At 52.2% G+C, this 25,854-nt stretch overlaps 2 protein-coding genes across 5 annotated transcripts; one reads left to right on the top strand and one right to left on the bottom strand.

The window, feature by feature from the left end:
• Nucleotides 1-8: 8 nt before the first annotated feature.
• On the top strand, nt 9-19,098 carry Ccdc157 (coiled-coil domain containing 157). Its single transcript, XM_052736352.1, has 12 exons — nt 9-121; nt 6,780-6,933; nt 8,346-8,610; nt 10,367-10,538; nt 11,212-11,857; nt 12,519-12,596; nt 12,936-13,126; nt 13,653-13,829; nt 13,957-14,125; nt 15,710-15,849; nt 16,238-16,326; nt 16,414-19,098. The coding sequence occupies exons 3-12, from the start codon at nt 8,363-8,365 to the stop codon at nt 16,661-16,663; spliced, it is 2,160 nt and encodes a 719-aa protein (XP_052592312.1). The 5' UTR covers nt 9-121; nt 6,780-6,933; nt 8,346-8,362; the 3' UTR covers nt 16,664-19,098.
• On the bottom strand, nt 19,045-25,176 carry Rnf215 (ring finger protein 215). Of its 4 annotated transcripts, none has more exons than XM_052736355.1 (9): nt 24,771-25,163; nt 24,384-24,527; nt 23,719-23,790; nt 23,554-23,639; nt 22,974-23,130; nt 20,332-20,451; nt 20,112-20,255; nt 19,818-19,902; nt 19,045-19,715 (listed from the first exon to the last, which is right to left on the bottom strand). In XM_052736355.1, exons 1-9 carry the CDS (start codon nt 25,059-25,061, stop codon nt 19,693-19,695), a joined length of 1,122 nt encoding a protein of 373 aa, XP_052592315.1. In that variant the 5' UTR covers nt 25,062-25,163; the 3' UTR covers nt 19,045-19,692. The 4 variants fall into 4 exon arrangements, with proteins under 4 accessions (XP_052592315.1, XP_052592314.1, XP_052592313.1 ...); XM_052736354.1 differs by having other exon boundaries at nt 19,800-19,902; nt 24,771-25,162; XM_052736353.1 differs by having other exon boundaries at nt 19,045-19,902; nt 24,771-25,162.
• Nucleotides 25,177-25,854: the final 678 nt, after the last annotated feature.

Raw genomic sequence — 25,854 nt, 5'->3', positions numbered from 1 at the left:
CATGGCAGCGGCCTGGGCGCGCAGCTGAGGATTTCAAGGGATCCTAAGGAGCCGCAGGCGCTCTGGGCGAAGTTTTGTGAGCCGGCCAGACACAGAGCTGAGGCTGCGACGCCGGAGACAGGTGAGCCACTCTACATCATCCGCTGAACTCCCCTCGCGGCCCTGGCCGGTTTCTCGCCCCCTGCGACTGCACCTTCCAGGCCCCCCATTCCAGTCTTCCTTCCTGCTTGGCCTGTCATTTTGAAGTATTTTCCTCCCATTAGACCTGTTGCGGTAGAGTCCCACCTAACTACACCCTTAGCCCCTTTTTTCCTGTTCAGCACCACCTCTTCCGGATCCCGTTTTACAGTGCCCAAGCCCGCAATTCCCTAGGGTCTCTTCCCACTGGCCTCTTTTGTAAGTTGCACCTTTAACTTCCATAGCCCCGCCCTCAAGCCCGACCTCCTCCAATCATAGCTGTTTTCCAAACTCCCACCTGTGCGGCCCTGCAGACCACGCCTCTCCCGGAGACACGCCTCCAATCACCGGCCTTTCTCTCTTGAGATCCTTTAGGTCCCGGTTCCCTCTCCTCTCCCAACTCCGGAATGCCGAAAGGGTTCTGAGCTCATCTTGACTCGCTTCACCTGTGAAATGGGGCAGCAACAAAACTCCCAAGGTCCCTTTCCATCCACACTGTAGCTGGTTATTTCATTGTTATTAATGTAGAATAGGGACAGTTAGGATCAGTTGGACATTTATTTACTGCAAGCTAGATCCTGTGTCAAACACTACAGGTATTTGCATCATTTCCTCCTTATAGCAAGCTATTTGGTGGTGAAGACCATGAAATAAGAATTCATACTCACGGGGGGGGGGGGGGAGTTCCGTATATGAGGGGGAAAAAGAATCCATAGTCTTTTTTTCTCTACTAATCTGATGTTTATTGCTGTGTCTTCACTGTGTCACTTTCATGTCCCAAGGGGTCCAGGCAATAGCTAACTCGGGTCAGAGATTGGCAATTGCCATGTAGGTGCTTTTAGAGTTTCAAAACTACTTTCTCAGTGGTGACTGACCCTCAGTCTGGGAAATAAGCATGTCTTAAACCATGGTGTTAGTTGTTTGAGAGAGGGAGGATTGAGGGTTGAAATGGAGAGAAAGGCTCCTGTCCTTCCTAATGACAATGTTGTTTCCCTTAGAGCCATCACCTGTGTGGTCTGCTTCAGGTTCACTCAAGAACTAGAAATTACGGAGACAGTCCATGTCATGTGCTCTTCCATGCCACAAACACCACCCTATGAATCTGCATGAGCACCCTTTTAAAAAAAAAATTATTATGTATACAGTATTCTGCATGCATGCATGCCTGCAGGCCAGAAGAGGGCGCCGGATCTCATTATAGATGTTTGTGAGCCACGATGTGGTTGCTAGGAATTGAACTCAGGACTTCAGGAAGAGCAGCCGGTGCTCTTAACTGCTGAGCCATCTCTCTGGCCTCCCATGAGCTCTATTTTTAAAAGAATCAGTAGAAAGTAACTTTGGATATCCTGTGTGTATACATGTTTGTGGTGCTGACGATTGACCCAGGGCTTCATACATGTTAAGCAAGTGCCATACTACCAAGCTATAGTGTCTGCTTAACTTGGAATATTCTTGGTGTTTTGACGCAGAATCTCATGGGAATTGGTATCCAAGATGGCCCCAGTAACAGATCCATATTTTTTAAATTTTATTTTTTATTTTATTTTTTTTTTTGAGCTCAGGTGCTTTGCCTCCTGACTGTGCTTCTCCCCAAAAGGGACTTCTTGCTTGCTTTATTTCTTTCGTGTCCTTTCCAGGAAAGAAAGCCAGAATGTTTCATGTTGTTTTCCTTCCTGTCTGCACTTCACTCCTTAGGGACATAAAATCTCTTGGGCTGCACTGTCTCACCAGAGGCGGTTGCCAAGTCAACACATAGGAGATATGAGTCAAATGTATCTGTTTGTATATGAGTATTATGGGCAGCACTCCTTGCAGGAAAACTCAGATATGGTTAGTGGTTCCTGAAGGATCTCTCTCCCTTCCTCCCAAGTTTCACTTCATAGCCCAGGCTGGCCTTGAACTTGCATTCCTCCTGTCTTAGACTCCTAAGTGCTAGGGTTACAGGCCTGTGTCACCATGCCCTGCCTCACTCTAGCAGGTAGTAGATGTTCAGTCCCATTGTTGAACACATAGCATTCGACCCTCTACACCTGTACTGCACAGCACAGTAACCACTAGCCCCGTGTGGCTTTCAAGTATTTGAATAGGGCCAAGTGTAGTGGGGCCACCTTTGATCCCACTTGAGAGGCAAAGGCAGGTAGATCTCTGTGAGTTTGAGGCCAGCCTGGTCTACATAGTGAGTTCCAGGATAGCTAGGGCTATGTAGAGAGACACTGTCTCAAAAAACAAACAAACAAAATTAATGTTTTTCAAATTCTTTGGTACAAATTGAGGGTGTACCATAAGGGTCAAATAAGCACTGGACTTTGTGGCTAAATAAATTTTTAAGAAAGTTTAAGGGCTTGGGGGTATATAGCTGAATTGGTACAGTGTTTACCTAGCATGTATAAAACCCTGAGTTCAATCCCCACCACCACTTGTAGGGTATAGTGGTGAACACCTGTAATTACAGCACTTGGGAAGTAGAAGCATGAGGATCAGAGTTTGAAGGTCAGCCTCCTCAAAGTCAAGGCCAGCAGGGATATACAGACTGTCTTTTTTTCTTTCCTTCTTCCCTTCTTTTTTCTGTTTTTGTTTTGGTATTTCAAGACAGAGTTTCTCTAGCCCTGGCTGTCCTGCAACTCACTTTGTAGACCAGGCTGACCTTGAAGTCACAGAGATCTGTCTGTCTCTGCCTCCCCAGTGCTGGGATTAAAGGCGTGGGCCACAAGACAGCACAAGCTTGTCTTTTAAAAAAATTAATAGCCAGGCTGTAGAGATGACTCCGAGATTAAGACCATGTATTGCTCTTCCCGGAGACCCAGTTCGATTCCAGCACTCATGTCAGATGGCTGAGCTCCTGTACTGTCAGCTCCCTGGGACCCAACACCAGTAGACTCCATAGGCACCCACAAACATCACACAGACACACTTACACTTAAAAATGAACAAATTACAAATAAGTAAATAGTCAAATATGAATACACACATCTTTAGTCCCAGCACTCGGGGGGAGGTGGGGGAGAAGCAGGCAGAGCTCTGTGAGTTGGAGGTCAGTCCGGTCTGTGTAATGAGCTTCAGGACAACCAGGGCTACATAGTGAGAGCCTGCCTCAAAAAATTAAAAAATAGACAAAAATCTCAATTTCATATTGAGTTTTTGTTGAAATAATGCTTTGAGTATATTAGGCTAAATAAATTAAATTTTCTTTCTTCACTCTTTTTTAAAAAGATTTATTTATATTTTATGTATATGGGTGTTTTGCCTGCAGGCATGTCCCAGGACTACAAGTGTTCAGTGCCCGCAGAGACAAAAGAGGGCATCACATCCTCTGGAACTGGAGTTACAGATAGACATCTGTGGGTGCTGAGAACCGAACCTGAGTATTCTGCAAGAGGGCCATCTCTCCAGCTTTCTTTTTACTCCTTTTGAGGTTTAAGAGAGGGAAAGTAGCAGTAGCTCACGCCTTTAATCCCAGCATTAGGGAGGCAGAGCCAGGCAGATCTCTATGAGTTTGAGGCCAACCTGGCTACAGAGTGAGTTCCAGGACAGGCACCAAAACTACGCAGAGAAACCCTGTCTTGAAAAACAAACAAACAAACCAAAAAAAGAGAGAGAAAGTAATATTTTAACTTACTCATCACAAGGTTCATAACTCAGATCCCTAAAACTAGAAAGACAGATGTTTAAAAAAGGAAGGAAAAAAAGTGTAGATGGAAGTTTCTTGTCCCTACCACCTATTCCCAAATAACCACTCTGAGGCTTATATTAATTGTAAATGCTTGACCAATAGCTCAGGCTTGTTATTAGCTAACTCGTACATTTAAATTAACTCATATTTCTATTGTTGCTTTACCACGTGGCTATACCTTTATTAGCATGGCACATTCATCCCCTGCCCCTCTGCATCTGGCTGGTGACTCCTCACTCTGCCCTTCTCTTTCCTATCATCCTTAGTTTGGTCACCCCCTCTGCCCTTCTCTTTCCTATCATCCTTAGTTTGGTCACCCCGCCTATACTTCCTGCCTAGCTACTAGCCAATTAGCATTTTATTAAACCAATTTGAGTGACAAATCTTTACAGTGTAAAGGATTATTCCACAGCAAACAAGCAAGCAAGCAAGAAAGAAAGAAAGAAAGAAAGAAAGAAAGAAAGAAAGAAAGGAAGGAAGGAAGAAAAGAAAAGAAGAGAAAAGCAGAGCCACATATACACACCTTTAATCCTAGCACTTGGGAGGCAGAGGCAGGTGGATTTCTGAGTTGGAGGCCAGCCTGGTCTGTATGGCAAGCTCCAAACCAGCTAAGGTTACATAGTGAAACCCTATTAAAAAAAAGAGAGAGAGAAAGGCATAAAAATGTATTTAATAGAAGTTTTTCTATGAGAGCTGAAAGATGACTCAGAGGTTAAGAGTACTGGCTACTCTTGCAAAGGACTAGGTTTAGTTTCTGGCACCCTCATATGGCTTACAACTACTGATAGCTCTAGTTCTAGAGTATCTGATGTCCTTTTCTAACCTCAGAAGGCACCAGGTAGGTACATGTTGCACTTGTATACCTGCAGGCAAAGCATTCATAAACATAAAATATGATAAATAACTAAAATTTTTAAATGCTTTGTCTTAGTTACTGTTTTATTGGTGGGAAGAAACACCATGACCAAGGTAGCTTATAGAAAGATGCATTTAGCCAGGCGGTAGTGGCGCATCCCTTTAATCCTAGCACTCGGGAGGCAGAGGCAAGGGGATCTCTGTGAGTTCGAGGCCAGCCTCGTCTACAGAGCAGGATCCAGAACAGGCACCAAAACTACATGGAGAAATCCTATCTCTAAACCCCGCCCCCCAAAAGAAAAGAAAGATGCATTTAGTTGAAGACTTGCTTACAGCTTCAGAGGTTGAATCCATGATCATTCTGATGGGAATCATGGTGGAGGCAGGCAGCATGATGCTGGAGCAGTAGCTGAGAATTCATATCTGATCCGAAAGATGCATGCAGAGGGAGATCCAGGCTAGGCCTTTTGAAACCTAAAAGCTCATCCCCAGTGACACACCTCCTCCAACAAGGCCACACTTCCTTAATCCTTCCCAAACAGTTACATTAACTGGGACCCAAACATTCAAGCATATGAGCCTATGGAGACCATTCTCATTCAAGCCACCACGTTCTTTAAAATAAATAAATAATAAGCAAATAACTCTCCATGTTTTGGAGCTTTCAGAAACAAAGACCCAAAAAACAACAGGACATCTTTGTATTTTTATGGACAGTCATGCAAAAAAAATAATTGGAGGATAAAAGTCTATGCTCTAACAGTAATAAAGAGGGGACACATAGGACATCTTTTCTTGTTGCTTAAAGGGGGAGTCATTTTGACTCTCTGGTTCAGAGACCAGGAACATGTGGAGGAGGAGGCTCTTCACCTCTTGGCAGACAGGAAGCAGAGAGGGAAAACCGAGGAAGGGCCAGGGCAAGGCATAGCCCCCAGGGACACACTTTCAATGGCCTTCTTCTTCCAACCAGGCCCCACCTTCAACTTTCTACTACCTCTCAGTAATGCCATTGTATTATATATCTAGGAGAGGATGAACCCATTGACTACATCAGAACCTTCCAGGTCCAGTCACCTCTCTGCAGCTCACCAGTGGGCAACCAAGCAACCAATACACACGCCCGTGGGAGACAATTCACACTCAAACCAAAAGAGACTGTTCAATTTTTTTTTCTTTTTAAAAAATTGCACTTGTAGCTGGCGGTGGTGGCACATGTGGTGTTGCACTCCTTTAATCCCAGCACTCAGGAGGAAGAGACAAGTGGATCTCTGTGAGTTCAAGGCCAGCCTGGGCTACAGAGTGAGTTCCAGGACAGCCAGGACTGCTTCACAGAGAAACCCTGTCTCGGAAAAAAAAAAAAAACAAAAACAAAAAAAGTACTTGTTTGCTATTATAATGTGTGCTGATGTGTGCAAACACACATGCATGTGTCACAGTGCATGTGTGGATGGAGGTCAGAGGACAGCTTTTGTGAACTGATGTTCTCCTTGTACCATATGAGTTCTAAGGCTGGAACTCAGGTTGTCATCCTGGTGTGGCAAATGTTTTACCTGCTGAGCCATCTCGCTGACTCCAGATCTTTCTTTTCATTCTCCTGTGATATCCTTACCAACGAGATTTTCTACAGGATGCCTAGCATATGAGGTCTTCAGTGAAGAAGGGAGGGGAGTCAGTGTCCCTGAGTTTTGCAACCTTTCCAGGGAAGGGCGAGGGGAAAGGAAAGTGAGCTCTGAGCTTCTGCTGTTCTCTCCGTTTCCAAGCCCCCATTCCTTGCGTTACACTTCTTTTGGACATGGCTGGTCTAGAAGCAGCACGGCCTAAGGATGGAAGAAAGAGAGGAGACTAAGAACTCCCGCTGCCTGAGTGATTTCTCTGGGTTCCGGTTATATATAAAGGGGACAGATTTGGGGGAGTGGCACTCCTGTGGTCAGGCTGAAGGCATGGATACTCCCCGTGTATACTTTTTCCTCATCCCCTTCCGACAGCCTGGGACATGTCTTCTTGTAGGCAGCTCCCACCCAGTCTCCTAGGAAGCCGTCCTGTGGGCTCACTCACTCTGTCGTGTATCCATTCCTAGGGATGGGAGGGCCGCTTGCGGCCAGCCCTATACCTGAACCACGAAGCCCAGAGCCAGAAAGCCAGGCACCGGCACGAGCCCCAGACCTCAGAGCTGAGTCCAAGAGGTGGACATAGTCGGTCACTCCAGCTTCATGGGCAGACATCTGTGAGAGGTAAGGGCAGAACTAGTCCTTTGGGAAACCCAGAGTCCACTCCAGACCCCAGCATCACCTTGGGTGCCTCTGAGTTTCCCAGCACTTTGGGCCCAGGTCTCAGACTTGGTGACCAGGTCATACAGTAATGAGCTCAAAGGGCACAGTCCACATGTTTACAGGGGTGCGGTGATGGTAGGGGTGGGGGTGGAGCCTAGCATTCCCTGTCATGCTGAAGCTATGATGTGTTTTGGCTGTGTCAGAGGGAAAGGTAGATAGAGTGTCTAGCATGACTCCAGACTTGGACCTGCCTGGGAGTAGAGACACAGTGTGACGAAAAGACAGGCACACAGAAAAGCTGGGCTTAGGATGGAGAAACCACCGTATCCCAGGAGCTCAGCATGTTTATAGAGTTGGACAGGGAAGCAAGGTTATTGCATGCAGCTGAACAAGGAGGCAGGGTTAGTATAGATACACAAGGAGGCGGGGCTTATGGTATATAGGTGGATCAAGGAGACAGGTTTAGTGCTATGGGACGTTCTGTATGCTGTGAATGTGTTGCTCTGATTGGTTGATAAATAAAAAGTTGATTGGCCAGTAGCTAGGCAGGAAGTATAGGCTGGCTAAACAGACAAGGAGAATTCTGGGAAGTGGAAGGTTGAGTCAGAAGACGCCAGCGCGCCATCCAGGGAGCGGCATGTAATGACACACAGGTTAAGCCACGGAAAATGTGGTGACATATAGATTAACAGAAATGGGCTGAGTTTAAGTGTAAGAGCTAGTCAGTGGTTAGCCTGAGCTAATAATGGTCGAGCAGTTTTAAATAATATTAAGCCTCTCTGTTCATTTGGGTCTGAGCGGCTGTGGGACTGTGGGACCACAGGACCTGGCAAGACACAGGAGAAAAACTTCAACTACAGTTTAGCTAATCTTGGTAGGCACAGTCTCATTAGGGAGGCAATACTCAGTCTGTAAACATCCAGGGGGAGAAAGCTATGGTGGGTATAGTCTGAATATACTGTCAACACTCACACTCAGTACCCCAAGGAAGGCTTTGCCATTTCCCTCTGGGCTGAGGCTCTGGAGTCCTTGATATTACTGTGCCCATATCAATAGCATCCATTCATTTAGGACTCCACTTATTTGTGGCTTCCTCAGTTCCCTACAGGTAGAAGACTCATTCCTGTCTCCATATAGCTAGGGGGCCTAGGGCACACAGGTTCTCTGGAGGCAGGGTGGCCACAGGGCTGGGTAGGTGAAAGGGAGGCTGGACAAGACATCCAGAACCAGGTTCTAAAAGGCCTGTCGCTCAGGATTTCTCCCTAAAATCAGAGGTGGATTTGGGATGTGGAATACCGAGACAGGTCAGGGGGCTTATAAGGTTCTCCGGGCAATAGCCACATCACTTTGGCTGACCATGGTTCCTCACTCAGCCCCAGGAGCTGTGGGGATGGCACACCTGCTAGGCAGCCAGGCCTGCATGGACAGCCTGCGCAAGGACCTCACCGACCTGCAGGGCACCATTGTGGAAGTGTTCTCCCGTGCTGGGCCTGTGCGCTTCCCATCCTGGAAGTTCCCTGACCGTTTGGCCTGTGATCTTGATATGGTGGCCCTCCTGGAGCACTACGACCATGTGCCAGGTGACCCTGAGTTCACACAGTTGTCCCATGCTGTGCTGCTGGAGCTCGTCATTGACAGGTAAGGCCTGGGCCAAACCCACCCCTTGTACCAGTAGCAGCTGCAGTAGGAGCCCTTTCTAGAGATGCTGACAACATGGATAACAACGGTCAACCATGGACTGACTATACAGGTCTGGGGCCACAACTCAGGGCCCTCAGAGTAACCCCACTTTGTATTGTGTGCTGTACTATGCTGCCCTAGCCCGTCTACCTCAGGGAGTTCTTGTCCTTACCCCACTCTGCCCTGTGCTGTTGTCCCCACAATACCACAGCTCTGCCTGCTATCACCTGAGGTCTCTGTGTGTCAGGAACACTACAGCTGCTGCTTAGCATTCTCATCCCAGGCTCTGGCATTCTGTGGGCTATGTTCCCTCTGTGCCTCACAAGGCAGGAAACAGGGCGGAGGATGTTTTTCCCACCCCTGGCCCTGCTAGGAAGAGCCCAGTTGCTCCCCTGTCGCCCCACCATCTCTACATTTTCATGAAAGTTTCCTCCTGGGAACCACAACCCAGGCTTCTGGCACTCAAAAACTGTCAGGGACCAATGGGCATCAGAAACGTTGAGGACTGACCTGCCTGGAGATAGAAAAGGCAGAGTACTCCTGTAAGGCTTGGAAGAGTCTTGAGTATGAAAGCAGTGTTTGCATCCTCTGAAGGGCTGGATGGGTGTGAGTACAGAACACTTCCTCTCCCAGAGCAGGCATCTAGGCCTGCCCTGCTAAGCCCTTCCTGCTCTAACAGAGCACCCCTTCACCCACCAAGGCCCCAATCACTCACCTCTTTCCTGTAAAGCTGTTGCTGACATACCTCCCCCACCCTCCCTGGCTGAGTATTGTCTACTTCTGAGTTAGTACTAGCTTCCTTTGTGTACAGCTGACTCCTGTGTATAAAAGTAACTCCTGCGAGCGGCCACTGAATCTAAGCTTAGCCTGGGAACCCTAGCGGGAAGGCCAGGGCCTCTAGCCCACAGTGTGACATTTTGGAGGCTCAGGACATCAGTGGTAGGAGCGTGACTAAGGCTACATGTGTCATAGCATCCCCACCACAGGCGGCTGTCTGAGAACACAGACTGCCCCGCTGAACCCCCTGCTGTGTCCTGATTTTTTCCCCAGTGTCACTGTCTGTCTGGCCCAGAGGGTCATGCAGTGGGTACCTCCTCCTCAAGGCCTCTGGGCCTCCTGCCACCCCCTACCTCCTGCAACAAGAAAAGCTCCCTTGCCTTCCATGCATGTGTTGCAAACATGCAAGACTTACCTGTAAGGTAAGTCTTGGCCATGCCAAGGCACACTTCCCAGCATCCCCTTCCCCTAACATTCGTTTGACTCTGAACTTGAACTTGGAGGTTGACATAAAGAGACCTAGCTGTCTGTACCCCAAGTCCCAACTGTCACAGAGGCTGCTCAGCCTGAAGGACACCCTCCCCCCACCCCCGACTGGAACCAGGAAAACGTGCACATGCCCTTGCCCTGCCCTACTTACCCTGTGACTTTGGGCTCCTCTTATTAAAGTAAGGTGCTACTCCCCCAGAACTTTCTGAGCCAGGCTGCCTTTCCTCAGCTTCTTGGTCAAGTAGGGAACCCCGAAGCAGAAAGTACTTCCAACTAGGAAGAGGGCAGCCAATAGGAGGTGGCCCCTGGTTTGAGCATGAAGCTGACACAGACTCTCTCTAGGCCCTCAGTGTCCAGGTCAGTCCCCCAGAGCTCAAAGCTCCCAGTTGTATGAAGACTGTGTTAGCACCAGTGGTGGCCCCAGCCCACCTCGGAACTCTGCCCACAGGCTCCTGCTGCTGCTTCAGAGCTGTGCCAGCTACCTGGAAAACCTCAGTTTGGAGCAGATGATGCCTCCTACCCGAGCTGCAGGGCCATGCATGTCTGTGGGACTCACAGTACGCCGCTTCTGGAGCAACCTGCTGAGGCTGGGCATGCTCTACCAGCAGGCAGTCCCCCAGGTGGGTCATCTTGGCCCCTAACTACGGTCACCCTCACATACTGTTACAATTCTAGCTTCTTACCACCACTGCACGCACTGTATCCTTCGCTGGCTCTCCACTGCCCAGCTGGAGCATTCAAATTCCCCTTCAAGTCCCATGGGCTTAGCAGTTAAGAAAGCAGGCCTTGGGGGTCAAGTCTGGCTCCCTGGCCTTGCTATTTACACAATGGGACTTTGGGAAATGCCTTCTCACTCTGAATGTTTGTTCATCTATACAACGGGTTTTATATGAACCCCGTTTAATAACAGGTTATCCCATAATCCTCACAGTCAGCCAGTTAGAAAGGACACCATCACTGTGAGGGAGAGGAGTCTAAACCAGAGTGGTTGTAGTGCCATGAGCACAATCAAGAACGCAGTAAGAATTAGCTGTAACTGCCACCATTACCCTCCCAGTTCCAGGCACTTTAACCATGTATAAAGCCTGGGGTCGGAGCAGGGAGAGCAGACAGGAGGCCAGGGCTGGGTTGAGTCAGGGAGAAAGGGAGAAGGTTCTCTGTGATTTGTGTGGGTGTCACATAACATCTGAAGGTCTGAGCATTGGGCAAGGCTGTCACCAACATCTCCGGGGAACTGCTTACCTCCCGTGCCTATCTCTCTCATCTGCCTTCCCTTTCTTTTCCTGACCCCAGAAAAGAGCAAACCAAGGGGAGATTCCCATCGCCAAGCCCACGGCCAAGGGTGAACCAGCCAGGAGCCCCGAAGGCATGACTGCCAAGTTCATCAAGCCTCCTTCCCCAGTGGCAGGCCTGCCCATGATCTGCCAAGGGCTACAGAGCATCCCTGTCAGAGTCTCCCTGCGGGGCCCAGCGGGGACCTCTGAGAAAACCAAGAGTGTCCACTCTCAGACCATCGAGACAGCCTTGGTGCCCTGTGATGCTTGCACCAGTGTCCAGGGCAGCTTGTGGGAGGTGGGCAAGGTGGTCATCAGCCTGTGTCAGAGCCAAAACTTGCCTTCGTCCCTGGGCCAGTTTCAGAAGCTGGTGCAGGACAGCATGGGGCTCAAACCACTGCCGGCTGCCACCGTGGGCCACTGGGCAGCAGAGCAGAGCAAAGATCTGACTCGGCTCAATAAGCATGTGGGGGCCCTCACCCAACTTGTCGGGCCCCTCAGGACCCAGCTGGAAGAGGCCGAGGGGCAGAAGGATGGACTAAGGAAGCAGGTGGGCAAGCTGGAGCAGGCTCTGCAGCAGGAGAAAGGGGAGCGGCAGCGGCAGACAGAGGAGGCTGCGCGGAGCCTGGCCAAGTGCGAGCAGGACAGGCAACGGCTGCTCACAGGTCTACTCCCCAGAGGCCAGACACTGCCATAACCTCAGGACAGTCGTCCCTCCTCCCCAGAGACCAGGCTTTGAGTCCTAATGGTCTACATGGAAGAAACCCTGGTTGGGGAGCGGGCAAGAGTTCCAGGAAAGGAAGGCAGCAAGAAGGGTGGAGACATCCAGCTGGCAACTCTGTGAGCAGCTGGAGCTGTCTCCTTAGGGAGTACTGGAGGTCTGAGTAGCACCTGAGCCTCAGACTTGTCCATCAGAAGGGGAGAGGGCTGGGGTGTTAACCCAACATTCTCTCCTGGTGGTCACTAAAGGTACCTGCAGGGAGCCCCCTTAGCCCCAGCACCTCTTGGCTTTAGGCTCTTGGGCAAAAGGAAGGTACCGTTGCCCACTGTTACCAGCCGAGGGCTTAGGGCAAGTAGTCAATGTCCTTTCTGAGCCTCTCCATTGCCTCCATGTAGATCACTGGGTCCAGAGAGGCATAGGTAATCCAGCAGCCAGCCAGTGGAGCACACCAGGGCCCAGGCCTCCTAGGATTACCCCAGGCCTCTCTTGGCAACTCAAGCAGCCCCTGCACACTGGATGATTGCCTCCACTCTACAGGGTGCACTGGCCTTAAAGGCCATAGGCCCAAGTGATCCTCTGAAAGGCCTCTCTCTTGGCTGCCGTAGAAACGTGTGACCTAAAGACAAAGGTGGCCATTCTGGAGGGAGACCTGAAGCAGCAGCAGAAGTCCATGCAGGCCATGGGTAAGACGCCCATTTGTGTGACCCCCATCCACATCGCCAACTCACTGTATAGCTGGACATGTGCCTCCGTTTCCATTCCAAGCTTCTAGGGCAGACAGTGGGAACCATAGGAGAATGATTCTGACTCTGTACTGTTGGTGATGGTCCAAGCTGGAGTCTCAACTTCAGTGGGCAGAAAGTGCCTTCTGTAGTCCAGACCCACCTCATGGGGTCCAGAGCCCCATGCTGTGGTCTGGGCTTCAGATCTGTGATGTGATCTCCCCTTAGTCCCAGTCAGAGATTCTCACTCAGAGCTCCCTTTACCCAACCCCTTTTCTACCTGCTCACCCAACCCTGCAGCGGCAAAGACCCAGCAGCTGGAGGAGGAAGGTGAGCGCAGGGCAGCCGCTGAGAGGCAAGTGCAGCAGCTGGAGGAGCAAGTGCAGCTGCTGGCAGGGCGGCTGGATGGAGCTGGCAAGCAGATCCGCTGGGCCAGCACAGAGCTGGACAAGGAGAAGGCCCGAGTCGACAGCATGGTCCGCCATCAGGAGGTGAGGCCTACAATCCAGGCACTGGGCTTCGGGCTCTGCAGCCCTCTTACCCTTATTCCCTGTCACAATAGGAGGAGGTAGATATTCCTGTTGTTCTCCATTTTATGAATGGAGAAACTGAGGCGTGGTGAGGTTAAAGAAGTTGCCCCAAGGCCACACAGCTACCGAGAGGCAGAGCCAAGTCTTTATATTCAATGGGTGCCAGGATATTTGGGTTTCAATGATAGAGGCAAATGTGACACCAGAGACTTGATGAAAAGAAATAAAGCCTGTTTCCCAGAATCCTTTGAGTGGGAGCTGTATGAGTGGGAAGAAGGGGTCATCCAACTGCTTTCGGAACAGTGGGTCCTGGCGGTGTCCCAACTGAATGTCCGTCTGCCTGCTGCCTGTCTTCTGCAGTGAAACATCTGTGTGCACCCAAACAGAGCAGAGGGTCCTAGCCACCACCCCGCAGCCTCCTTAGTCCCAGATGGCTAGTCTGGCTCCAGCATCCTTTCATCGGCCCTGCCTATCCATTCTCATTTAGTCCCTGCAGGCCAAGCAGAGGACTCTGCTCCAGCAGCTGGACAGTCTGGACCAGGAGCGGGAAGAGCTGCGGGGAAGTCTGGATGAGGCTGAGGTCCAGCGGGCTGAGTTGGAGGAGCAGCTGAAGAGCCTCCAGAGCGACAGGGAACAGGAACAGTGCCAGCTACAGGCCCAGCAGGTGCGGTGGGCTAGGGTGTGAGGAGGGCAGTCCTCTTCGCGGACGAGCCTCTAACCTGCCGAGCGTCCCTGGGCCTGTGTGTCCCCAAGGGAGCTTAGAGCCAGGACTAAGCTCGTCTTTGCCCCAGGAGCTGCTGCGGAGCCTGCAGCAGGAGAAACAAGACCTGGAGCAGGTAACTACAGACCTGAAGCTGACCATCTCAGAGCTGCGACGGGAGCTAGAGGAGCTAAAGGAGCGGGAGCGACTGCTGGTGGCCTTCCCAGACCTGCACCAGCCCACGGAGGCCCAGACCCACAGTAGGGGCCTGGGGTACTGCTGAGGGCAGGGTGGGGCCTGGATGGGACCCGGTACTGTTCTCACCCTCAGCAAGAGGAGATCGGGGGGCGGGGAGGGGCAGGAGGGTGAGCTGTGTTCTAGAGCCGCCATGACCCACAAGGGTTTCTTACGTTGTTCACCTCTCTGTGGAGACAACACACAAAAACCCAAAGGCAAAGTGACTGCACCTTTCACCCTAGTACAGCAGTTCTTATCCTTCCTAATGCTGGGACCCTTTAATACAGTTCCTCAGGTTGTGGTGACCCCCAACCATACAGTTATTTTCACTGCTACTTCATTACTAGAATTCAGCTACTGTTATGAAGCATAAGGTGACTATCTGATATGAGGGATATCTGATATGTGACACCTGTGAAAGGGTCACTTGACCCCCAAAGGGGTCACAACCCACAGGTTGAGAACAACTGCCCTAGTTGTCTGACACATCACACGCCAGTCCTTGTTCAACCTCCCCAGGTTTCCTTTCCTGGTGTCGTACAACATGGGGCCATTTTCTAGGCCATTTCTCCTGGCTGTTCAGTGTCTTGGAGCCCATGGGTAGGAGCATAGGGAGCCTCCACTGGCGCAGGACCCTGTCAGGCAGTCTCTGAGGCCCTGGGGTGGATGGCGCCCTCCCCAGAGCTATCCGAGATCCATTGTAGCTCAGCTGCTCATAGTGAGTGGTCACTCCTGAGCACTAAGTGCCACGCCTTCTGCTGCCCACAGCTGCCTCATGAGGCTAACCTGGACTCCTGTTAACAACCAATTTTGGACATTTGTGTGTGTGTGCACCTGCCACGGCACAAGTGTGGTCAGAAAACAATTGTGGAAGTTGGTTCTCTCCTTTTGCCATATGGGTCCAAGGACCAAACTCATGTGGTCAGGCTGGGTTTCAGCATCTTTCCTTCCCTGCTGAGCCATCTCACCAGCCCTACAAACATTTTTTAAATGTTTTTTTGGTGTATGGATGTTTTGCTTACATATATGTTTATGTACTATGTTGGTACCTGGTGCCTGAAGGCCAGAAGACGGGGTAGATCCTCTGGAACCAGAGTTAGGTGGATGTGAGCCGCTATGTGGGTGCTGGGAGTTGAACCCCGGTCCTCTTATTCACTGCACCTTCTCTCCAGCCCAACAACCTTCTTATAAAGCAAGAAACTGAGATCTAGCATGGGCAGGCGGCTTGCTCAGGTGTGTAGGGCTGGGTGTTGTCATCTGTCAACCACACACAGTGTAAGGAAGGACATACATGGTGACTTCCTGTGACGCGAACCCCAGTGTACCTTTGCACAACCTACAGGACCCTCTGACAGGCCAAAGACAGGTGGTCTTCAATAAGATCCGTTCTTTTACTCACTATCCAAACCTGCAGTTGTAGGAATCACCCGGCTCTCCAATTCTAAAATGTAATGTCACCTTCACAGTAGGTGGCTACAGGAAGGGACAAAAGCCTCCAGAGGAAGCTGTGATGGGATGCCTAGGTGCTACCCCTCCCCATCCACTGTCCTGTCCAACTGGACACAAGAGGCAGGCCCAGTGATGTCGCGCCCCAAATGTCTTTGCAGGTTCTAGCAATGTCACCCATGACATGGAGAGGCAGATGCAAGCCAATGATATCCGCATCCAGGTCCTACAGGAAGAGAACAGGCGGTTCCAGTCAATGCTGACCAAAATCCGAGAGGTGGCCCAACAGGAAGGCCTCAAAGTGAGACTTTGAGGGGCTTGGGGATATGAAGGGGTCCTTACCAGGCAGGATTTGAGACTGTGCCATGAGAACCTGCCTCATGGCATGTGGCTTTAGGCCACACTTGAAAAACTTCTTCCATATGTCAAAAGGTATGAGACTATGAAAGACAGAGCCTTCCAGCTCACAATTGCACTACAGCCCCTCATTCTTTTACTTCAGGAGTCAATATATATCACCCGTCCAAGGCTTTGCAGCTAGGATGGCCCTAAATGGCTTTGCAAGCCCTGCCTCTTAGTGAAGAGAACCTGAGGGCTTGGCTGGGGATTCTGCCTCCCCATCCATCTTGACACTTTCTGCAGTTCAGGGAGGGGTTCCTGGGCCCTGACCAGCTTGACCTTCTTTGCAGATGATCCCGCAGGGCCAGCACTGGCCCCCTCCCTACAAGGACACCCAGGGAGAGATACCCCCAGCCCAGGCACAGAGTACATCCCCAGGGTGAGTAAGGCTTTTCTTGAGGTCGGTCAGATAAGTGGTAGGGTCCCCTTGATCACAGGGAATTTTGGTGTCCCCGTCTTCCCTCAGGCCCATGGGCAGACGGCAGTTTCCTGGAAGCCGGGCGAGCAGTACAGTCAGAACCCATCCAGGCGGGCCCCGAGCATCCCCGTCTCGGCAGCCCTGCAGCTGGCCCAGCAAAGCCTCTTTGGAAGACAGAACCCATTCAGCCAACTACACCCAGAACCCCATCCGGGCCTTGGCCAGACTCAGGAGGAAACTCTCACCGAACCGAGGTCAGGCTGGCTCTACATATCAGCCCCAGGAGCGGCCCACATAACCTGAAGCAGGGGTAGGGCTGGAGGGCAGGTGGCTAGCAATCTCCCATGGAATAAAAGCCCCAGCCATCTGCCCACAGCGATCTTGGCCTCAGCGTGGCTGAGCTGGGGGAACAGACCTTCCCTCTTTGTTGGACAAAGGCTTCTATGATCCCACCGGGCAGGTCACTGGCCAATAGAGACCTGCCATTGAGTGGGAGCTTCCTGTCTCCACCCTGACAGGCGCTATGGGAGAGTACACAGAGAGCACCATAGAAGGGCTGAGGGGTAACCCTGGGTTTACTGACCAGCACTTAGGGTAGGGCTCTGGGTGTGAGGGCACATCTAAAACAAGGACCCAGAGGCCATGACCTTGTCTCTGGTCCAGCAAGGCAGGCAGAGAACAGCAGTACTTTGCCTTCCACCTTGGTTCTGCATCTGGTGCAGGCCCCAAGGGCACCAGGTGGCTCACCAAGGAGCTTGCTGCCATTAGGGACAACGGAGAGGTCCCTCTTCGGTCCTAGAGGTCAGAGCCTCACAAAGCCACCGAAGGAAAGCCCAGGCCTTTGGACACCTCGGCCAGCCATGGTTTGCTGAGCATTAGACTTTAGAGCTCACCCAGTTCAGGGTGCCATGGCACTAAGCAAGGATGTACCAGCCACACCACGCACACAGTGGTCATTTTTCTAAAGCAAGCCATTAGCCTGCCTCAAGTCACCTTGTTTGTGAAGGACAGGCTCTAAATTCTTACTGAGGATTTCTCAGGTCACACTCTCCTGGCCTTCTAGGTGGCATTATTTATTACATGATGAGGAGGCCATCAGGTTGAGTGCCTCAATTTACAGTAAGGGTCAAAGGAAGCCGCATGTGCAGTGAGCTGGCATTGGCAGGTCTCCCAACTCCGTCTCTTAACAGCCCAGGGTTTCTGGAGGAAACCGGATGCTCTGAGTCACTCTACCAGGGAGAGCCGGCTTTGGACACGGCTCCCTGAGAGAGGCCCTGTTCCCACTGAGCATCCCAGGCCTCCACTGACTCTTTCCCAAACAGGAGGATTGAGAGTTCAAGGCTAGCTTTTGCTGTATAGGGAGGACCTGACTCAGACAGACAGATAGACAGACAGACAGACAGACAGACAGAGGACAACAGGAAACAAGCAAAAAGTTCAGAAGTCCAGTTTGTTTGGCCAAGTCCTCTGCTCAGAGGTCAAAAATCAAGGTATCATTCAGAATGTCTCCTTTAGATGACTCTGGGGAAGAGTCCTCTTACAAACTCCTGGCTGTGGCAGAGCTTGATCCTTAGGCTCAGGCTTTGGGGCTGAGGTCCCCACTGCCACGCTACTCTAGCCTGTTTTCTTATTTGTACCGCCCATCTTCAAGAAGGCAGCAGAGCCAGGTGGTGGTGGCACACACCTTTAATCCCAGCACTCAGGAGGCAGAGGCAGATGGATCTCTGTGAATCTGAGGCCAGCCTGGTCTACATAGCAAGCAAGCTTCAGGATAGCAAGAGCTACATACAGACCCTGGAGAGAGAGAGACAGAGACAGAGAGAGAGGAGAGACAGAGACAGAGAAACAGGGAGAGACAGAGAGAAAGAGACAGAGAAAGGGGGAGGGAGGCAGAGAATGTATGTCTCCCACATGGATCCCCCTCCAGTCTCTGACTTGCCCCTGCTTCCCATGGGCTCCTGTGCTGACCCGATGCTTTTTCATTGTCTTGTCACTGTTTAGTGCTGGGAATTGAACAGGACCTTGTGCATTTCAGACAAGTGCGCTACCAGTGAGCCATGCCCCAGCCCTTGCCTTTCTCATCTGCAGGCCGTTTAATATAGCTTACTCATAGGGGTTAAGCTTCTCAGAGTCAATGTTGTAAAGATTATGCAAGGCATGCTCATGCAGCAGAGGAGTGCGAGGTTTTGAGGACCGTAAGAAGTCTCCCTGCTCCAAGCAAGAGGAGCCAAGGTGACTGCTATTTTGTTTGACTGTTTTGGGGAGGAGCCCAGGCTGACCTTAAACTCACTATGCATCCGAGGATGATTTTGAACTCCTGATCCTCTGGTTTCCCTTCTACAAAGGGATTACATGGACTGCCCAGTAGCCCAGTTTGGCCTTGAACTTTTTGTTTAATTTTTAATTAATTAACTTACAGTTTTTGGAGACAGGGTTTCTCTGTGTAGCCCTGGCTGTCCTGGAACTCACTTTGTAGACCAGACTGGCCTCGAACTCAGAGATCCACCTGCCTCTCTGCCTTCCCAGTACTGGGATGAGAAGGGTGTGCCACTAGGCCCAGCTGGCCTTGAACTCTTAATCCTCCTGCTTCTGCCTCCAGGTTTCTGGGATTATCGGCATATGCCACCACATACCCATCTCTTGCTTAACATCTTAAAACATCTGCACAGATTTTATGTCTTATGTTAAAATATATTCCATGTTTATTTTACTATTAAAACTTCCCTACCCAAATGTTTTTTTTAAATGATGCCCTTGGCAGATGCACCACATATATTCTGTGGCTTCAAGTATCCTGGGCAGTAACATTTAGCCCAACCAAGAAATACAGCACTAGATGGTTTCTAAGGCCTCAGATCCCAGGCAGACTGGAGTCGTCCGGCTGGACGGGCAGCAGGTAGTGGAGGAGGCTCATTTGAACATTATACCTTTGATTCGACCAAGCTATAGCCTGGGGTCATACCAGTGGGTCCCATAGCCACACATCTTTCCCTCAATCTCTCCCCCAGTAAATAGCATAAAATTCAATCACAGAAGCCCCAGAGTGCTGGAGACAGATGTAGTGGCCATGTTTTCTTTCCCTCAGGGTCCTGGGAGCTGCCTATAAGTGCAGACAGATGTCCCAAGGTTGCAGAGAAGGGTTCTAATGATTTCTCCTCGCCTGATGGGTCCTGGCTCTGTGTCTTCACAGAGCCCCTCCTACCCACCATGGGTATGGTGGGGTCTTGACTTTGCCCATAGGGCTAGTTGATCTGTCCAACCCACTATCCTGTAGTGTAGGCTGGGAAGGGTCCATCCCAAAGTGCAGAAACTCCTCCACTTGGGCAGTTAGTCATCTGAGTAATGGTTCCCTGTAGGGGAGAAGGAAGAACAGGGAGAGAGGGATCAGGTGGGGCTGGGGGCTAGCCCAGGACTCCCCTGCCCCTGATGCTCACCCAGGACATTGAACTTGCATAGTGGGCAGGTCTGCTGTAGCATCAGCCAGGGGTCCACGCAGTCTCGGTGGAACTCATGCTTACAGGGCAGTACCCGGAGCCACTACAGGGTGGGGGAGGGGCACAGGCTCTAGATCAGATCTAGACCTGTGCCCTTCGCCTGGGCTAAGCGCTGAGCACTCCTGGGCCTTCCCCATTATGGTAGCCATAATGAGGACTGGAAGAAGGTCCTGGTTGGAGTATTGAGGGTCTCAGGAGCAGGATCTGGGACGCCACAGGTCAGCTGGTGGCTGACCTTGCGCAGGCACTAACCTGCTTGTTACAGAAGTCATCTAGACAAACAGCGCAAGTCTCAGTGCCAGGCTCTGGAAGGCTGTGTGCTGTCCTGCTCAGCCGGCAGCGCCGGGTCTTGAGGGATGCTAGTCTCCGAACCACACGGCGCTTAAACAAATCCCCCTGTGGGAAAAGGATGGCCACAGTCTTGCAGGCCCAAGGGCTGTGGGCACCAGGGCTTCCACAATCAGGCTCCCACCTGGCCTCCAGGCTCCTGCTGGTTCTGTCTCGATGCCTGCCGCTGGGCCTGAACCACAAGGCCTGTGCACAAGAGCATGGCCACAAGCAAGATGGCGTTCCATAGCTGCTGCAGGGGCTTCTGGGGAGGGAAGAGGATGTCAGGGGCTCTGGGGCTGCTCCACATGCTTCCCCCAGGCGTCGCCACCCCCAGGAACACTGGTAACAAAGCAGGTGATATGCACTGAGGGCCTCTGTCTCTGCAGGCTCCATCCCACCTACTCACGTGCTTCTCAGGGTCTGCCCCAGCTGCACGGAGAGCCACATCGTCCTTAGTACTTTGCTACTCTGTTCCCAGCGTAGATTTCCTCCTGGTATGTTCTCAGTCTCTACCATCCCCCTCTCCTCGCCTTCATCTAAGCTGATGTTCACCCCTGAAACTGCAGAAGCTGGTACGCCTCTATCCTGCGATCATTTCTCTCTCCAACCACCAGCACACAGGCCCCAGCCCCAGATCCAGTGACTTGTGCGGCAATCTGACAATACCATGCCCTCCTTCACTGTCTTCTCCCTTGTCATGTCCACGCCCTGCCTCATTCCCCCTCTTGAAAACTGTTTTTCCTTGCCCTTACCCTTTCAACACCTTTGGCCTACTGTTCCAGGAGCACACCCCGCCCCGCAGGGTGAGTATTCCCCCTGCCCAGCCCTCCTAGTACCCACTGACCATGGGTTTCCTTGCTGCTACCTGGGTAGTCGTCAAGGCCCTTTCATTGCTTGAGAACTAAGTCTGACATGGCCACATTGTAGCCTCCATCTTTGTGGAATGAAACTGAGGAGGCAGAGTAAGCATGCCACATGGGCTCTCCCACACAGGTGCACTCTTTCCCACAGAACTTAGATGTGCTGTAACTAATAAACACCTTCACTTAAAAACTCTCAGCTTTCTCAGTAGCTCTCTGTCTTTGTCACAGCATACAGGGTGGGACATCCTAACGGTCTTATGAAAGTCTGGTACTTCCCTGGGACTGCTCTTTCTAACATGGGTTCAACTCCCATCACAGCAGGGGAGGGGTACTAAAGCAATCAGACAGAAAGCCACCATCCTAGACCAGGTTGGGGTTGTGAAAGTAGCCCTTGCTTGGGGTCAAAGCACTGGAGTCATTCCTTAGAGGCGTCTATAATCCTCTCCCTCTCCCCTCTAATCACAGCGGGGGGGGGGGGGGGGGGGTGGCACCTGTTCCAGGAAACTCTGGAGCACTAGGTTGGACTCAGGTGCTTTTGCTATGACCTGGAAGGGTTTGTGGTTCACCCCTACAGAATGACAGTATCTATCTGCTCCCCAGCCAGAGCCCAGGCTGGGGCAACTGGGCTGTATCCTGTGCTACACTGGGGCAGGCCGGTCAGCAGGGCATGCTGAATGGCCACCAAGGCAGAGTCACAATGAAGCTGGGCTCTGAAGCACCCGGCTGGAAGCCCAGGCAGGGAGAGGACAGGCAGGGCCCCTCCAATAAGTCAGCCAAGGTGCTGTTCAGCACAGCTTCCTGATTCCCAGCTCAGGGTGGGAGCTGGACCTGGGGCAGGGCTTGGAGTCCACTGTTCATCAGGGCAGCTATCATTCGGACATCTCATCTGCCATGGCCACCCACAACCTGGCTGGCAGTACCTTCACAGCTGTTCCCTGCCAGCCTGTCCTAAACACTGTACAGTCTCACCTCCCGGCCATAAGGCCCTTTCCCAGCCTGCTCCTCTCCCATATGTTACCTTTCCCCCTGCCCCTCACCAGATGCATCCTTCACCCAGAGGTCTGTGCAGTCCACCCCAGTGGCAGAGAGTGTGCATGTAAGGGAAATGAAAACACTTGGCCTCGGGTTGTTCAGCTACGGTTTAGGAGCCAGAGTTTTAACTTACCTGACTTCAAATTGCTCAGTGCCGTCCTTGTCATGAACTACTGGAGGCTGCACACTAGGAGACAGAGTATGTCTTCCTCCCCCCAACTTATACAGACTGGGGTTCAAGAAATGCTGTGGATTGAACCCTTGGAAGCTAAACACTAGGACACGTGGACACAAAGTCACTCTCTCCAACATCCCGGGTTGGATCTCCTAAGAATGCCGAGAAAGTCTGGCAAAGCGCAGCTCTGACTGAGCAGATGGAGTAAGACTGTGAGCAGAGGACTGGAGGGGACAGTCCAAAGCAGGAAGGTGGGGTGAGCTGAGAAAGTTCCACCATCCAAGGACTCGTGAAGTCGGAGAAAAGGGGAGTGAACACCAGGGGCCGATAGGGCAAGGTCCAGAGGCAGGAGGAGGTCAGGGGCGTAAGGGAGCCAGTGAGTAAGGCAAGGGAGCCGGAACTTCGAAATAAGACTAGAAATAAAGGAGCAGTCGGGGTAAAGCTCTGCAGTAGAACACTTCTCAGCATGGACATGCCCTGGGTTCTTCCCCAGTGGAAAATAAATGGAACACATACAGAGCTGTGAAGACTCCTGTGCAGAGGAGAACAAGACATCAGCCGCTACCACTGCCCACGACCCTAGGCCAAGTGTCCCCTCAGTGTCCACTGTACCATGTCACTAAGTAATCAGCTCTAAGATATGCAGGGTTGTCCTTCTAAGGCATGCATTTGGCCCCACCCAAGCCTCCAGCCCTAGGATCCACCGGCACCTACCTGCTCCTGGGCCTGACCACCTCCCAGGCACACCAAATCCTGCCAGCCTCCGTAGCTGTCCTTGGAGAGGCCACAGGTGGTCCACAATGTCAATTTCCACTCGATGTTGGCGGACAGGGACTCTCGACTGGTGATCTCAGCCGTAGCCTGGGTCCTCCTGAGAGGAAGAATCATGGGAAGAGGGGGTGAGAGGGCAGAGAGAAGGACCCTTGGGAAGGGAGGCCCAGATTCATCTACCTGGTTCTGCAGTGGATACCCCAGGATACTGTCGTCGCAGGCCTTGTGGTTCGGCTCCCAGGCCTTTCCTGGCTCTCACCCAGCCAGACCAAGGAACAGCCTGTCAACCGGGCATCCCGCTTCCTCATGCTGGGCTGGTCCCTCTGTCCACAGGGCAACTCCTTTCCCAGGTCCTGCCTCTTCCTTCCCACCTCCTCCCCCCGTTTTCAACCTTGGACAGTAGTTTAAGGGCTAAGGGGTCAGGGAAAGGCCTTCTCCAGAGACACCCTCCTCCCCTAGCGCCCACTGGACTCAGAGACCCACAGAGCCTGGCAGCAGACCACCCAAAGCAAACCCAACTCACTGCAGAAGTGCCTCCAACAGCTTGGTGACATTGGAAGAATAATGGAGGACAATCACTGGCCTGAGCAGAAGCTGGGATATGTCCAGCTGCGGGAGACAGGGAGGTCAGCAGGCTTTGGCCCCCTGTCCCCTCACCTGCTCACCCTCACAGCCCATTCCAGGTTACCTCTCGGACCACACTATGGTTTAGGATGAGGAGAAGCAGGGCAGAGGCCCCCAGGAAGAGGGCACGGCGCATCTGCAAGGAAAAAAGGAAGGGGAGAAGCTGCCACACCTGCCTTCCCCGTGGCCCCCCGCGCTCAGGAGCCTGACCGCTGGATAGACTAGCTCTAAGCTCCCTCAAGCCAAGCCAAAACTAAAGCTGAAGAGATGTGACAGCCAAAGATAACACACGATGGTTGCGGACTGAGGCAATTTTAATTATGAGACACAGATTACAGTATTTTAGAGATGTTAACTTTCCTAATTTCGGCCACCAGAGTTACATAAGGAATATCCGTGACTTTAGGAAATTTGCACATTATCATGTATGTGTGAAACTTCCATTCCTCCCGTTCTGTAGGATCCAAAAAACCTTGTCATTTGCCCTAGTCCTGGCAAAGCATTCTCCCCACCCTCGCTGACTCCCATCATGTATTCTGAGAACAGGTCCTCTTTCCCCAGCACATCTTCCACCTCCCCATCACACTGCTTTGACGCTCCATATTGGGGTCTCCTGACTCAAGCCAGGCCTTCTCTGGAAGGCTCCTCATAAGCCACCTGGTAGCCTGGCTCCAGTAGATGTTATAAAAGCATTTCCTTTCTCCCCTTCCCTCCAAAAACCCTTTGCACCTGCTGGACCAGGGCCTTGGGACATGCCTTCCGGCCACTGCCTTGATTCTCCTGGTGGAACTGGGCGGCTTGCTCTTTGCCCACATATGCCACTGCAATCCAGCCGTCTACAGGTATCTCTTGCTCAGCATCCACGACGTCCATCTGTGTGAGGAGCCACGAGAAGAGGGAGGCAAGGGGAGTGGAAGAGGCAGCCAGGGTCTGACAGAGGTTGCAAGGTCAGGGTGTGGGAATGAGTTTGGAAGGGGCATGTGGATCTCAGGTCTGCGAAAGCCCGAATGCCAGGAAGAGCGGCTCTGGGCTGTCAAGGGCTTGCTTCAGGATGAGGACGGATTCTGGGTCTATGCGAGGATGGTCATGGGCATGTTTTGGCAGGGTTGCGCTCACCAGCAGCAGGCGGCCGCCCAGCAGCGGCTCTGGGTCCGCTTCAGGGCCGATCCTGACGCCCTCCAAAACCAGGGCGTCCTGCCGCGGCAGCTTCACGTCCACTCGCACTGTGCGGGCTCCGCCCCGCCCCGCCCGGGCCGCCGGCTCGCTGCCATCCGCCGCGGCCCCGGGCCCCGCCAGGCCCAACCACAGAGGCAACAGGGGTAGCAGCAGCAGCAGCGGTGACGGCGGCGATGGAGGAGGTGGCGGCGACGGTGGCGACCTCAGCGCGGGGCGATCGGCAGGGCCCATGGTCGGACCGAAGAGCTGCCGAGGCTGTGGGGGAGGGGGGGTCCCGGGCGCCCGCAGAACAGAGAGCGAGGCCGCGCCGGACGGGGCGGGGCGCCGGTAGGGGCGGAGCCGCGGCCGGAGGGGGCGGGGCGCCGGGAGAGGGAGCGAGGGGCTTGGCAGCTCCGCGCGCCCCCTAGTGGTCCCTGAGAACCCTAGGGCAGGCGGCCGAGGATGCTGAGATGCGGCCGGATCCCTGACAGCAGAAGGCTCCCGAGAGCTTGCCAGGTTGTCAGTGGAGACAGGTGCTGGGTAGTCGCAGGACCTGAGAAAGGCAGGAACGAGGGAGGTGTAGGGCCTGAGCTGATGGACCCACGGTATAGCCAAGGCTATGTCATATCCTCCTCCGAGTCTGCGTTTCTTAATAGAATCAAATAGTAGGCGGCAGAGAATCAGCGACGGAGAGCGGATTGGGAGATTGAGGCCGTGGTCTTAAAGGAGCAGGGAGAAGGGCTGGCGCGCGAGGCTGGACAAACCACACAGAGACATAGTGGCACTGAGAACTGGACAGCTCTCGTCTGTAAAATGAGCTTGATCTAAACCTGCACTACTCCACGTTTAGCATAATCTCCAATGCTTGCTGGATTGTGAAGGTTCCATTTTTGTACTAAAATTTGTCCTTTACCCTGAGGGCTGTGGTTGCTGGGAGCTGACTCAATCTGAAACTTGAGCCTTTTACAAATTATACCCTGATAAGAGGGCAAAGAGCAGATGAGCTGCAACACATCTCCCATTTTCTGATAAAATATTCAAACCT

Source organism: Peromyscus californicus, unplaced genomic scaffold (assembly GCF_007827085.1).
Source record: "Peromyscus californicus insignis strain IS unplaced genomic scaffold, ASM782708v3 Scaffold_13__1_contigs__length_99412109, whole genome shotgun sequence".
NCBI lineage: Eukaryota > Metazoa > Chordata > Mammalia > Rodentia > Cricetidae > Peromyscus > Peromyscus californicus.
This window is presented reverse-complemented; position numbering and strand designations above follow the sequence as displayed.

Bases quoted from the DNA above. Each gene is read 5' to 3' on its own strand.
- Rnf215 (XM_052736353.1), bottom strand. From the start codon at position 25,061: ATGGGCCCTGCCGATCGCCCCGCGCTGAGGTCGCCACCGTCGCCGCCA. The intron at 23,791-24,383 runs GTGCAAAGGGTT...TTTTCCTTGCAG, and splicing joins CCAAGGCCCTGGTCCAGCAG to ATGCGCCGTGCCCTCTTCCT. The intron at 23,131-23,553 runs GTGAGTTGGGTT...TCTTCCTCTCAG, and splicing joins CTGTTGGAGGCACTTCTGCA to GAGGACCCAGGCTACGGCTG.
- Ccdc157 (XM_052736352.1), top strand. From the start codon at position 8,363: ATGGCACACCTGCTAGGCAGCCAGGCCTGCATGGACAGCCTGCGCAAG. The intron at 10,539-11,211 runs GTGGGTCATCTT...TCCTGACCCCAG, and splicing joins ACCAGCAGGCAGTCCCCCAG to AAAAGAGCAAACCAAGGGGA. The intron at 11,858-12,518 runs GTCTACTCCCCA...TGGCTGCCGTAG, and splicing joins CAGGCAACGGCTGCTCACAG to AAACGTGTGACCTAAAGACA.